Here is a 15,593-nt window from a genome sequence, read left to right on the forward strand (position 1 = left end):
CGTTATCTGTCATGTGACTGAGAGCTGAGCTGGTGGAATAACCAGGTTTGTAGGCATGTTGAAACTGAGCGAGTAACTGATTTTCTGTTAGGTAATGTTGAATTTGTTCATAGACAACCCTCTCCACAATTTTACTTAGAACGGGGAGCAGACTAATAGATCTGCTATTGACACCATTAAAAACGTCATTCTTGTTTTTAGGAATGGGAATTATTTTCGATTCTTTCCACTGCAATGGAAATAAGCTGCATGCCAAAGATCTATTACATATGGGACATATAGGAAGGGACACAAACTTGCAGTTTGCTGTCTGTGTTATCAGAGCCGGAGGATGTATCGTCAGGAAGTGATATCAATAAGCGCTCTACCATCTCCACACTCACTGCCTCAAACTTAAATTGGCATTGCTTATTATTCACGATAACATCCTGTATAAGACGACGTGATAAGGTGGGATCGCCTCTGCTCATATTAGATTTTAAATTTGTTATCTTATTGCTGTAATAATTCACAAAATAATTGTCCTTAGCTTTACTTATAAACGTTCCACCCGTGTAGATGTGAGACACCACCGGAGCAAAATCTCTACCCATTATATTATTTAAAACTTTCCACACCTTCTTGCTGTCCTTACTGGCCTCCTTGAGCTTAAGTTGATAATATTCTTTCTTCTTGTGCCTATTCAGTTTAGTTACTTGATTTCTTAACTCGCGATATCTTGCCCACTCTTGTGGGTTGATCCCTTCTATTTCCTCTGTCTGCAGCTTCCACCTCTGTCAGTGTTTTTTTTTTGGCTTCACTCACATGCACATGATTTATTATTATTACGTACTATAACATGACTCATCAGACATGGTGCACTATTGTAGTCCCCACCCCCAATGGCATATAAGGATGTATGCTTAGTTTCTGGAGCTGTTTGATGATGAAGTGAGATGAAGGGTGGTGTTCACCTTTGCTCATCTAACTCATGGGGAATACATATATATAAATGTATATAAATAAAAGTGTCTTCAAACAGCAGTTGTGCATGTCCACTGCAAACACCCACAGTGTCGAGATCTGGCCCAGCTCTCTCCGGCTCTCCTTTCTGGCCCGGCGCAGCGTGTCTTTGTTAATGCTGTGTGTTAATGGAAATTGATGAGGGCGGCTTCACAGAGAGCTTGCTGATCTTGATAAATGGCGGTAATTTGTCAGCAGATTCATAGTGTGCTTTTTCGGCCTGGCTCCAGCACCCTTCGCTTGTGTGAGTAACATGTTGATGTGGGCTAGCCAACACAACACATCTCATATGGTGAGATGAAGAGGGAGCAAACAGATCATCAATCAGCAAACGCCTGTCTCTTTCAGTGAGGCTGTGATAGAGGGCAGGCCACATCCTACAAAGAGCAAGGCCCCTGTGTGGGTAGAAAAAAACGTGATAGCTGTTCAACAAAGCCCCCCCTTTATGTAGAGACTATTAATAAAGGTTCAGATATTCTTTGACCCCCCCAAGTATGCTTGTCTGTCCTGGCAGAGCTTGTAAGTGGAATAATTATTTGGTAGGACAGGGTGGAAGCTTGTAGCTTGGTTTTAATTTTGATATCACCAACTCATGATTCTAATTGTTTTGCAGTTTAAACTTGTGTCACACCGAAGTAGTGTGAAGTGAGAGTGTGCACGTCGTGGTCCCTGCTCTCTGAAACCAGTTTAAAGAGTCATGCACTTGTAAACCCTGATGTGACACATGGTAAACATGGTTCTTGGAGCAGAACTTTTCACAGGTTAGCATAATGTCTCAAACGCCCAAAGCCTAAAAGGGAGGCTTCTCTTCTTCTTGGTGGTCAGAGCCACATGTTGTCTCCTGACTTCCTTGCGTACGATGGTACGTGGACTACATGTACGTACGCTGTGTGTCAACGGAAGCCGTGCACAGTGTTGCTGAACTCAATGGGGGGGAGGGGCTCCGTGCCTTCAGAGACTGTTGAGGTGCTAATGCTTTCCTGCAGGCAGCCCCTGAGGTCAGCAAGCCTGCTGGTTGTTTCATTCCTCTGGAGCCACACGACCAATCGTTATTTCAGATATGCTGCATGTGTCATTTTGTTTCAGTTATTTACCTCACTGCCTGTCCTCCGAAACACATCTTTCAGCCTGAGATTGCTTCCTCCAGAGATCCATGTTTCCAGTTTGTCTGCTGTTCCTGACGCTGCCCATTACTCGTCCGATTTTCTCTCACTGTCTGCAGCGTTACAGCCCCTCTGGTGTGGGCCTAGCATTGCAGGCTTTTATCTCAGCTTGTTGACGTAAGGATTACTCCTTCCACATGTACAGTACTAAGCTATAGTCTCTCTTTCTGTTTCCTGGCTTCTTAAACAAAAGAGTGCAAGCTTTGACTAACAGCGTTCGGACGTTTTAAAAAAGAAAAAGGCTAATTACACCAGCCTAAGTGAGCATAACTAATAATTTGACACTTTTAGAGTAAGACCAGCGTAAGGAGCCTACACTTGTGACTCATCACGGCAATCCAGCCTTCCAGAGTTGCCTAAATGCTTGACCCCTTTTTGACCCTTTCAAGACTAAACATATCTTTCCTCGATCTCTCTGGCTTCCCTGCATCTTTGTTGTAGCTCGTGTAAACATGGCTTATAGCAACAGATCCCCACAAAAACACCAGCCCGGAGCAGGAGAAGCACATACACGGGCTCGCCAAAGAAACTTCTCAGCAGTAATCTTATCTTTCAGTCCATGTGGATGGAGACAATGGAGAGGTGATGTGAATAGCAAGTAGTTAAATGTGTTGACATTCTTTCGCTGTGAGATATAGGCAGCGGCGAGAAGAGTTGTTTGCTGTGATTTTCCTACGTTGTGTTCTCTGTATTGTCCCTGGCAGAGGTGTGTAGTGGGATCTTACCCTCCATTTGTTGTTTTCAATGGGTTAATTGGGCGGCCCTGTTCACCCTGTGCTGGTTGCTAGAAATGAATGCAGCACAGTCGTTAATCTGTGGGCTTGTTTCCTTTGATCCAGGATTGTTTGACAAATGCATTGGGTACACTTACATGGGATAAACAGGTGGAAGTCTGGGCAGGCCACACAGTGAGTACTCCTTTACAGTCAGTGTAAAGCAGAAAGAAATGTGTTTGTCACACCACAGAAACGTGTTATCAACCACCCAGCCAAACACCCAAATATTTTTAAAAATTACAAAGTGTGAGGAAAAAATAGGTGATTTAAAAAAATGTAAATTGTGAGAGAGAGAAAAGCCTGCTGAGAGGGTGCTGACTGACAGCTCTCACATAATCGACTGGATTCCCCCTGCAGGAGACTTTGAGGAGTTGCCCTCGGCGTAGATTTAATTGAACCACACAGGAAAGGAAACGAATCACAACATACATTTAGTCACTTTACATCTGTTTCTCCTTCTTGTGCCAGACTCCACTGTGGTCTCGTGTACCCGAAGGAAAGGAACCCTCTAGAGTCTGAGGTGTTGCTCTTGGGTTTTTTGCACGGTGTGACCATTTGTTGGCACATCCACTCCTGGGAAGACATTGTGTTAACATACACTCCCACACTCAAACTGCCAAAACCTCTGCTTTTATGGGAGTAGGCACACTTAATTATCAATTAACCGAGTGGATTTGATTAGCAGCACCTTGCTACTTCTCTCCCCTCTTAATTCCAGCGGGAGCAGTAAGGACGTACTACATTTTTCACAAACTGCTTCTGCGTAGTTTTTGTTAAATAAAGAATGACATCTTCTAAAATAATGTTGTTGTTCATCTGAGGTTGAATTTGTAATTTTAAGACCTATTTGTGCTCCGGTCATTTTGTTTTAGTGTTTCCTGATGAACGAAACCTGAAAGAATCAAGAGCAGCTCTACTACTTGATATTGTAAGAAACTGAAAGATCGCCTGCACATGCAAATGATAGAAAAGATTCAGCTAACTACAGCCACTGCATAGTGATGTCCTCTTTTCGAGTCGCCTGCCCGAGTAACAGAGCAGCACAAGGCCACCCTTGAAGTTTAGCTCTCACGTTCTTTCAGATGAGAAACGACATGTTCCCAGGTGCCTTCTTGTTTGCAAGCCAGATGACACATCTGTATTTGCTGAATCGTTCTCAGTCCTCATTTACAAAAGTGCAGATTCAGGACTACATCATGGCTGCAAATGTTTATTTCAATATAATCAGCAAAGGTAAATGAACAGAAAACAAAAGCTGCGTTGCACGGAGGCAGCCCCCCAGTTTCCTTCCTGTTATCAAAAAATACTTAGCAATTATTGAATTTATTCTGTAAACCTTTACCCAGAGTTTCCAACAGTGCCTTCTCTTTTTTTTATCAAAAAAATCTGGGTGCGAGTTTCATGCGACACCTCATCGTATCTAGAATCCAAGGAGCAGATGCTGTTGTTTGTCCGATGTTTATCATTACGAAGGGTTGAGCGCAGAGCCTCAGTCGTAACTTCCTGCGTGTCCACAGCAGAGTTGTCAGGCATGAAAACAATGGCCACATGAGCTGGTGTTTGCTGGACAGTTACTCGGATCTTAAAGAGACCCACTGAGAGCGTACAGCATGAACACCCCCTGCCTCCCCTCTGCTGCAGTGATTGCTGTGCTTCAGACCGAGGCTCAGGGAGAGATAACGGAGCAGACATGCGTGAAAAGGAGAGAGGAGATAACAGCTCTCACCTGAGGGAACGCACTGCTATCACCTAAACAGATGAAGCTTTCAAAACAGATTCATCCTGATCTTTCAAAAGATTATCAACAACTCTTATCACTGTCACCTCAGACAGATTAAAAAAAATCTAAGAGTGTGGTTCCCCTGCAGGACAGCTACTTACAGCTCTATCTACATCATTATAGAAGCGTTTTGGTTCTTGAAGAAGTATATTTTCATTACAAAAAGCCTCCCCGGTCTGAAATTATGCTTTATTCCTCATTTAGATGAAGAGACCTAGTGTCATTATTTCATGTGTAAGGCACTTGAACAGCATTTTCTATTTTTGTTTTCTTTTGTCTTTGAGCCAGAAGTTGCCTTATATGGATAAAAGGTTGCAGTGCTGATTTATCAGCTAATACTAGCAAGCTGCATTACTCCATCGTGTGTGCGCAATACTCAGACACACCTAACAGCTGATAAGAACTTAAGTTACAGTCTATTAAAACACAAAAATTTCACTCACCGAGGATGAAGCCCAAACCTCTTGGATGGTCTGTCCCGCACATTAAGCCATAATATTATTTAGATAAAAACACCATAAAAGAGACCAGCAACACACCCACAGTGACACTCGGTGACTCAAAGTACTGGATGAGGCCTGGATGCTGATTGGTTTCAACTGCCTATCCTGGGATACCTACCGTTCTGTGCAGCCACGCCCCTAAGTCCATTTTCTAGGACAGAGTTGCACTAAAAGCTGCACAAGGAGGCAAAAACAGTTCTTGCTACCAGGCCGTAAAACAGCTTTTTGAGTTGGTTGTTGTAACACTAGTAACATTGTTGTAACATCAACTCCCTTTTTTTGGAGTCAGCTTAGAGGCCAGCGATTGCTAACATGAGAGCTGACAATCGATGCACTGCTCTTGGTGCACAAATCAAATAAAGGGAGTTGATGAGCTCTTTGTTACAATATATGACCCAAGTACTGGATCCCTACATCAAACCCAACCATGCTGGACGGCTTCTAAGAGTGAGGCAAACCATATGCAATTTCATTTTTAAGGGTCACTTTGTGTGCATGGAAATAGAACTGTAACCATTATAGTCCAATCATAGCTTATGGCGTATGAACGCCACTGACACATTTTGCATGAAGCAGATGATTTAACACCAGAGTGACAGTTGGATTGCTAGCTGCCAGTTCCCACCATGTGGGATTTTCGTCTGTTGATGAGTTGTTGAGTCCCAGGGGTTGTGCTGAGGGGTTTTTTGTCTATCTTTGTGCGACTTGACGAAAACATTCTCCGAAGCTAAATGCTTCTGTGATCGATGGTCTAAATAATGTGCTTGCTTGTCATTTGTATACTGATGTTGCTGTTTCCTATTTCAGTGATGACAGCGACATGGAATTTGGACGTGGGCCTCCATCTTTGTGGTTTTAGTTAATTAGTGGGGCTGCTGAGGTTTCTCTCTGCTCTCTGGCACGCTTGGGTTCAGGTCTATTGGAGCCGTTTGATCTCAGGCGGTATTGTTTCCATTATTAGACAATATTAGTGATTAAACTTTTGCGGTCGTATTTCTGTACTTTAGAACTTGACCCGTCTGTTCTCGCTGCTCTTTTTTTATTATTAGGAATGTTCTCAATATTGTTTATGTCCTTATTTAATGGCAGAACTATTCAATAGCTTTTACAGTTTAAGAGACTCAACAATTGGTCTGGAACAATGAAGGTCAACCCAAGTCAGAAAAAGAAACGGGGAGGGATGACAAACACACTGCACAATGAGTCTTCCCCACATGGGGACGATCATTATTCTTATTATGCCCTACAAACAGTCGGTGTAAACATCCAAGCTAAAAAGAATGATTTGCTGGTGTAATCATAACTGACTCTCAACTTTTAGCCAGCCCATCAATTTAATGGTCTCCTGGAAACTCAGTTTCAGCGCTGAGTTGTTCTTGTGGTCTGATGTGTGGTTAAGATGATGTGGATGATGACTTTGTGTTCTACTCCCTCGGCAGGCTTCACACAGCCCAGAGAGCCATCAAACAGACCCAAGTCACAGTGCAGAAGATCGGGAAGGAGATCGAGGAGAAGCTAAGGACGACGGCGGCCTGCACAGAGCGGGTGAGCGTGGTCGCCCCTCGGCAACAAATTCCAGCTCATCAGCGACTGGTTTAGATGTTTTCAGTAGCTTGAACGTTGGTGTGAAGTTTGTTTTCAGAGGAAGTACCATGTATAACACCACAACTGATGTGATCAGCGATAACGGAGTTTCTGGCCTCCACCAATAATAAACATCAGAATCGTGCTTGATACTTACAAGGATTTAAGAGCTTGTCTCACACAAAGCTCCAAATGTAATTGTAACTTAAAGAAATGTGAGATCTGAAAATCCATCGATTGTGATTGTTTTGATAGCTCAGCTCCTCAGTGATGATGCCTGCGCCAAAATGCCTTGTTTATGTTTCCACCTCCTGTAATGTGCTCAAATACGCTAAAGAAGCGTGTTTAACATATTTGGAATTGTCAGGCGCACAGCTGTGAAAACGCAGTACCGATCCCAGGTCTGACATTGTGTTTACTGTAAAAATTCACTTCAAAAGCATCCCCTCTCTTCTGGTGTTATACAAGCCCGGAGGCAATGATACTTGAGTATTTTTGTCCCCCAGGTAGGCGGCACAAAAAAGCATTTTCACTCACCATGCACGGTACAATTGTGGACAACTGGGCTGCTTTTGTGTCCAGTCCAACTGGACTCTGAGAGTGCGTATGTGTGCTGGTAGAAGATTTAAGCGATCTGAATGTCTGCTTAGTGAGCCTCTTTATACAGCTGTTACAGCTGTTGCTTTCTATCTTGCTGCTCCTCATGAGTTTTTGATATCCCTGATTTTTTATTTTTTTTTCCTTTCCTTAGGCCTTCACCCTACTTATTAAGGCAGCCCCCTACTATAGCCTCAGCTTTCCCACAAAAACATCGAGGCTCCATTCTTTTCGCCACAAAGGATCCCTTTCAAGAACTTTTCTCTGATATTTCCCTCTCAGTGAAACATTCCTCAAACCCCTTTTCAGAGTTCAAATCTGCCAATAAATCACATAATCCTCATCTTCTACCTTTCTGTAAAAGCCCCCCCCCCCCATCTTGGAGTGAGTGGAGCATTGTGTGATTCTTCTAAGGGCTTCCCACTTTGGAGAGCTCTGTACCATCTTTCTGTATGCGTCATGGTGAACATGCATCAAAGGGCGATGGAGTGGAGGCCACCTAGCCGAGCACATGCCCCTTTCACCCTCTCACCCACACTCTGCCATTAATCTGCTCAGTTATAACGCGCTCCCACCCCCCCACCCCCACGCCTGCTGCTTATTTACTCAGCTGACCCACTGCTGTTTGATGTTCAGTAGACATCAGACAGACCCTGCTGGTTAGGTACAGTCTTTCTCCCTCTCTGTCTCGCACACACACTCACACATCACAGCAACCCACTTGTTAATTCTGGTGCTCAGTGAAAGTGTAGGAGGCTCGTGGTTCGTGCCAAAGCCAGTTGTGGTTAACATGCAAGTGTCAGGGTGCGACACATTGGACAGATAGAGGCTCTATCAGTCATCTCTTTCCCCGTGTTTTCTCCACGGTACCCACAGGAAGAAAAAATCTGTATCATATCTGTTTTTGCTCTGATCCAGGCTGCGATCTCTTATCTAAGTGAATGTGTGTGAGATGCCAAAGTCCCCGCTCCTCCCTCCCTAATCTTACATCATTATCAGTTCCCTGTTTGTGTCTTCCATCTCCTTATTACAAGTGTGTATGTGTATAGTTTTTTTTCTGTCTCAGCAACTGTGCTGCCCTCCTGAATCCCCCTAAATCCGTCTTCCTGTTTTGAATGGATCATTTTTCGTTGAGTGGTTTTGTCAGTCGCTGCTCTCTCCCCTTCATCGACTGTGCAAGTGCATCCATCAACCCCTGTTTCTGTTCCTTATTAGATGATTAGGGTGAGCCCACTTCACACTCCTCTTTACCAGATAGAGAAATGAAGATGATGAAGGGACGCCGCTCGGAGAGGCTTAGATTACGACTAATGACCTGCGCTCTGATGGCGCTGGTGGGCAGGGATGTGGGGTGGAGAGGCGCCTCCTGGCAGGAGTTTTAATTCGGGGCGGTCACTCATCTCGAGTCGCTGGGCTTTATTGTGGTCTTTTGCTTCGGGTTATGTTTGAGGGTTTGTGCACGTCTTCCTGTTTGCATGTTCTGAGACTTTCATGTGGCGTCTTACTCTTTAGCCTTTCTTACATTTTAATTGATGAACAAACCCACAGCTACAACTTCACATTCACGTTCTCCCAGCCGAATCCATGCACAAGCAATTTCCTCCAAATGTTGAGCGTACATATTTCTAACTTCCACTGCTGCCACTCATAACACATTCTTTCCTGAGACAACACTCAGATAATGTCACTGTCTGCATCAGTTTAAGAATGGCTTTGTGTTGACACCTGCATGACTACAAATCTGCTCAGGTTGCTGTTGGAGACAGCTGTTTCCTCAGCTTCCAGATAACTGTCCTGGCTCTATTTTATTCTCTTTTTCTATGTAATATCGCAGTAATAAAGCAATATCATATGGCAGAGGAAACAGTCGAGAAATCAAAACACAGTATTAAAATAAACTGTGTAAAATTAAGTAAATATACATATATTTTCATTTTTCTCATTTTAATTAAAGTGTACTTGGATTCCATCCACCCAACCAGCCATGTTTGTGACTCAGAGTCATTGTTGAGCTGTATATTGTTACCAGTCTGTTACTGGGATCAGTTCAGTTTATTAGGAAGTAATATTGGGTAGTAATTTTCATCCAGAAGCTCAGGCGTCAGGCTACAGACACAGCTTCAAACCTTTAGTTTGACAGGGATAGCTGTTTAGAAGAAAATGGTTTGCTCCTCCACTTCCTGCCACAAGTGGAGGAGTTCAAGTATCTCGGGGTCTTGTTCGCGAGTGATGGGAGAAGGGAGCCGGAGATCGACAGACGGATTGGGGCTGCAGCTGCAGTAATGCGGACGCTGCACCGGTCCGTCGTGGTGAAGAGGGAGCTGAGTGTAAAAGCGAAGCTCTCAATTTACCGGTCGATCTACGTCCCTACCCTCACCTATGGCCACGAGCTGTGGGTAGTGACCGAAAGAACGAGATCGCGGATACAAGCGGCAGAAATGAGCTTCCTCCGAAGGGTGGCTGGCCTCTCCCTTAGAGATCGGGTGAGAAGTTCGGCCATCCGGGAGGGGCTCAGAGTAGAGCAGCTGCTGCTCCACATCGAAAGGAGCCAGCTGAGGTGGTTCGGGCATCTGACAAGGATGCCTCCTGGGCGCCTCCTGGGTGAGGTGTTCCAGGCATGTCCCACCGGGAGGAGGCCCCGGGGCAGACCCAGGACACGCTGGAGAGATTATATCTCTCGGCTGGCCTGGGAACGCCTTGGTATTCCCCCGGACAAGCTGGAGGAGGGGGCTGGGGAGAGGGAGGTCTGGGCCTCTTTGCTTAGACTACTGCCCCCGCGACCCGGCCCCGGATAAAGCGGATGAGGATGGATGGATGGATGGATGGTTTGCTTGAGACAGAGGATGCACTCAGGGGCCGAACGGAGTCCCAGTATTAGATGAATTAAGTTAAACTGGGAGTCATGGAAAGCTATGACTTTCCATGACTCGAAGCGGGAAATATTAAACGAATAAATAAGAATTAGTTGACGTTTGTTATTTTCACAGTATATCCTGCCTTTCTCCCATCACCCACAAACGCTTCCGGCAGATGGCCGCCCAGCTCCGAGCCTGGTTCTGCCGAGGGCTGCTTCTTCCTGTTGAAAGGGAGTTTTTCCTTCCCACTGTTACCAGTTGCTTGCTCACAGACTGGTTGTTGGGTTTTCTCTGTATTGTTGCAGGGTAGGTTTACATCCAAATATGTAAAGCACCTTGAGGCAACCGTTGTTGGGGTTTGTTGCTGTACAAACAAGATTGAATGTTTTCACTTTCACAGGTGAGTCAGGTTGCTGTCAATCAGTCACAGTCTGTGCACAGCTATGCAAACATGAGAAATAGGCCTTAGCAGCCACAATAAGTGAAAACACCTGTTTGTCTCTGTGTGTATAGACCTGTGAAGTTGGGTTTAGTAGGAGACAGAAGGAAATTGGAACAAACCAAAAACATGCTCGGGCCGTTGTTTAAATGAAATAAATGGTAAGAGACATATTACAAAACACACCTTCTTTCCCAGCTGTAACGATTTAAAAAGGAACAAATGACTGCATACGAGGACAGATGTGTTATGTAGATGATTTGTAAATTATATGCTCTATGTGAGAGGCCTGAAAGGGAGAAGACTTTATTCACTGTGGTTCTGGTGCAGGTTCGGCACCCGGCCTCATCTGCTCACCTCAGACCAGCTGTTTGAACGTGGAACTCAGTACTACTTACCTTGGAGCCGGCCGTTCCCATGACTTGGGCTCATTAGTAAACATTAACGATGATTCCAGGGCTCAGTAAGACGTTTTGAACACGCAAATCTTCCTTTCTGTGTTATCATTAGCTGTTGACAGTGCTTTCTGTTATTGCTAACAGTGAGCATTGGCTCAGTGGTTGTGCATTAAATCAGCGCGATATGGGATCAGCCTAAAAAACAGTGTTTGTTTTTGTGGGAGCTAGTAGGAATCTTGGGGTCTTTATAAAAGGTTGCTGTGACCACATGCTAAATATTTTCTTTCACTGTCTTTTTCTCTTTCCTTTCTGCCGCTTTGTGTGAGCAGAAGAAGGAGCGCGAGTGCATGCAGCTGCGTATAGCGGTCCTTCACAGTGAGCTGGAGCGGCAGAGGAAGGCACTCGGGAGGGAGAGAGACCTGCGACAGAAAGAGAGGGCACTGCTGCAGAAGAAAGGTAAACGGAATAGGTGGACATGCTGCATATGCACCTGGGGAAAGTGTTAACACCACACCACCATGCATAAATCACCTTTTAATATTGTTTGATGCTATTGTGTGCACCGTTTAGTGCTCGCTTGCAGTAACTAGTGGGTGAAAACATGAACACACGAGCAATAAGAAAAATTAAAGGCTCAGTTTGGTCTTATATAAAAGTAACTTCAAATGATCGGTTATTCCCTCTGCAACTCATTTTGCTGTCTCCAGTGGTGCTGCGTCACTCAGATCCTGCTTGTGGAAGAAGACTTAATATAATGGTAAAAACATGTGCTCCCAATTCCAACGAAATCCCCAAATCTTTTCATGATAATCCACAGAAGGCTCTGCTGCAGCTACCAGTTGTAACGAGAACAGAATATAAAAGTAGTTCTGACAGTTTGACTATTTTGTGTAAATTGTGGTAAGCACAGGTCTAACCAGGACGGTTTGCGTGTTAATTTAGAACAATAGTGAGTTTGCTTTGGCTCACTCATGTAATAGCTGGGAGATGTTAGCCTGTCACTTATGTAGTGCAATTGGCACATTCAAACATATGAATTCACATCCACAATGCAAAAAGCAAACAACAAAATAACAAGAATTTAGCAATACTGTAGCTGAACAGACAGATGGTTGTCTTTATTAGAAAATCCACTGCTTGAATGTTAGTCTTATATTTAGCCAAATGCATTAATATAAAGTTGTTGACCAGTATATAGATGTCAGTGTTTTTCTAAAAATACGTTTTGGTATCAAAAATCCAGCATTGGTCACACACAGCTTATGGAAATAAATTGCACATAATTTGCATTTCTTTAATAAAACAAATTACACCAATCCTTCCAAATGTGTTCTTTCAGTAATGTGAGTTTTAGTTGTTGTTGAAAGAGAGAAAGTGAAGCTTGTTACCAAACTAATGGATTTTACACCCATGATTCCATAAATTCAGGTCCTGAAACGGTGTTAATAATTTGTCTTGCACATCTCTAGAGAAATCTGCTCTTTTTAACGGCTCGGTCAAGGTTTCCATGTTGTCAGAGCAGCAGGCAGATCATTTTAGTATATTCCACAACGTGGTCTTGGTCCAGTCAGAAGATGGAGTTTCTTAACACAAGCAGATCTGCAGTACACAGATACTTCCTGCGGTTTGTGCTAAAGCAGAAGTGTTTGTGCAGTTGTCACTTAGTTAACCCTATGACGTTTCCATCTATACATCTATAGTCACATGTTCTGATGTAATGAGCCCAGTGCAACTTTTCACAATGAATTGACAGGATGTATCTTGATTTCTGTGTCCTTTAAGATCAGCTCGCTCTTTGGCAAAGACAGATCACTGAATCACCGATCTGAGGAAGTGATTAGCGTGAAGTCTGCACTCATACATACGCTGTCACATAATAAAAGAGCTCTAAGAGCGCTTCAGGGAGAGGTTGCCTTTGTGACACGATTCTGAAAAATGACCATTAATTCTCTTCCTCTTTGTCTGTCACCACTCTGTCTGCAGCCAAGCGAACTCACGGCTCTGCTGCCTCGCAGCTCTATAGAGGCCTTTTTCCAGACGGGACAGGTGCTTATTAAAAAAGAAGGAAAATTCCTTTAGCTGGTTAAAAAGAGAGGGGAAAATCTGGTCTTTTAGGATAAATTGAAATGCTATATGTAAAGACAGCCGGGCTGAAGTCTTGTTGCTTTTCCCAGACTCATAAGTCAAAATCCAAAAGCCATCTGCTGCTGAGCTGTACTTCCAGCTTGTTGTTTAACTCCTCTAATCAGCCAGCAGACATTCATTTGTTTCAAGATTGGAAAAAAGTGTGCATTAATTACAGGACAGGATACTGTTGGAGACAGGTGTTTACAGTGCTTCGCACAGCAGCTGATTTTCTGTCTGATTATATTTGGATTGGCACCACAGTGTGTTTGTTTCATATGATCTCGTCTTTCACTTTTGAAACGCATATGATTCTATCAATCGCAGGCGAAATTTCATTTAGAAATCTCCCCGAGAAGCCCGTGAGAAATGGACAGATTTGAGCCAAAAATGGTTCCTGTTCAGCAAAATCACAAGAGCGTGCGACTGAGCGGCGATCTCATATGCCACTGTTGTTTTAATCAGAAGCAAGTGTTTCATTTGTTGAGCTTTCACACATTCCAGTGCTTATAAGTTGCAGGTTTACCTTCAAATTTTATTGACAGTTTTACAGCGAGTGTAAGTATGTTGCTATGAAATATGTCCCCCGTGGGCACCACAGATGGGCTGGTAAGCTCCATTCTTCGTCACGCTCTTTAGGACCTCATCCGTACCTGGCCGTGTGGTCTCGTTGTCTCCCACACGTTCACAGGGCCCATTGGCAAATAGCTCTTATCAACCTGTTGTTCCCACCGAATGGGCCTCCCTAACAAAACAGCAGGTGCAGAAAACCCAAACGTAGAGAAGGTGTTGCTTTTCTTCTCTCGTGTGTTGAACTTGTGAGAAACCAGATAAAACGACTCGAGTGTTGAACTATTAGAATCTTCCTTTAGACTTGCTAGAGCCTGTTTGGTGTAACGCTGATGCTGTTAGTTTAACCAGCTGATTAATGTAATTCCAGGGAAATCAGAGCAGGAAAGTAAAAGTTTGTTTTTCTGTGCGTGGGAACGCGCACACGCCATGTCACATGTCAGCATGATCACTTTCCCCCCATTTTTTTAAGTTATGAATTGAAAGTAAGTCTTTCTGTCCTCCCTCTGAAATCAATCACTTTGGTTTCTGTGGGGTCACACTCTTGTCACAATTTCCGCCTGTCTAATTTCCCTCCTCCCACCTTGAGCAGATGACATAAATCAGGCCTGTGAGCAGCGTTTATTGTACTTGGTAACAGTAGTTATTCTCACGCTCTGCCACACAGCCAGGGCTCCTGACCAATAAATGTCAGCGGTTGGGTTTCTCCAGGTTTTGTGAAGGTATGGTGTGTGGAGGTATTTGTCACCTCAGTGAAAAAGGTCTCATATTGAAGCGATCATCATTAGAGCTCTTTTAGCAGCAGCTCAGCTTTACACATTTACTTCAACCAGCTGGCTGCCATCTTGAGTCAGGGTAAAGGTTGACAGGTACTGGAGTCAGACACTGCTTAACGGGCCAACCGTCTGCCTTTTTATACTTACTGACCCCTCTGACATTTCTATGTCGAGGTCAGAAATGTCTTATATTTTGTCCTAATAATTGATATTTTTCCACTGAGCTTTTCATGTGAGTTAACTGCTGGTATAAAAACCAAGCTTATTTACAGTGTACATTAGATTAATGCACCTTTTAAAATCATTTCATTGAGAACTTTGCATGCACCTTCTGACTAGCTTTGACCTGCACTTTCAAAGTATTTCTGAAATACTGCCCAGCGCCCGGTATTTCAGGAGCCACAAACAGCCCAATTTGATGGTGGGAAATAATATATAGCCATCCATATAGTAAAGGAGATCAAAGAAGCTGCGTTTTGCTGCTTGTCACTAGAGGTCACCTCACATGTTAGTTTTACGCTGTGTCCCCTTTCTCGTGCAACCAGAGGATCCATACTGTAAACAAGTCCATTTATGGATCCTTCATTTACAAAAAAAATTGAATTAACAGCCTGATATTATGTCTTAGTCAGTGTTGGGCAAGTTACTTTGAAAAAGTAATTAATTATAGTTACTAGTTACTTCTTCAAAAAAGTAACTGAGTTACAAGATTCTAAAAGTAATTAACTATAGTGTTACTTTAAAAAAAACGTTTAACCCTCTGCGGTCCAGGGTGTAATTGGCCATTTTTAATCACTTCTGATGTTTCCTCCACATTTTAGCTTTAAAAACGATTTACTTTGTCTTGTTTGGTATCATTCTTTTCAGCACAACCTCGCGTGTCTGAATTTACAGTAATGTTTTCATTTTGACTACTGTGTTAACACAATTGATCTAAAATCAGACAAAATTCAATAAGATGCCACACAAATTATTTGTGTCACTTCAAAAACATAATTTCTGTCCACTATAAAGGAAACATCACAG

At 43.5% G+C, this 15,593-nt stretch overlaps 1 protein-coding gene across 1 annotated transcript in view; it reads left to right on the forward strand.

Annotated features, from left to right (window-relative positions):
* The window catches only part of uvrag (UV radiation resistance associated gene), a 95,520-nt gene that overhangs the window by 14,648 nt on the left and 65,279 nt on the right, over window positions 1-15,593 (forward strand). The window contains 2 exon segments of the mRNA XM_013912749.1: window positions 6,695-6,769; window positions 11,427-11,553. Coding sequence (XP_013768203.1) covers window positions 6,695-6,769; window positions 11,427-11,553 — 202 coding nt within the window.

This window comes from Pundamilia nyererei, unplaced genomic scaffold, assembly GCF_000239375.1.
Source record: "Pundamilia nyererei isolate P.nyererei 1_Seehausen unplaced genomic scaffold, PunNye1.0 scaffold00099, whole genome shotgun sequence".
NCBI classification, from domain to species: domain Eukaryota; kingdom Metazoa; phylum Chordata; class Actinopteri; order Cichliformes; family Cichlidae; genus Pundamilia; species Pundamilia nyererei.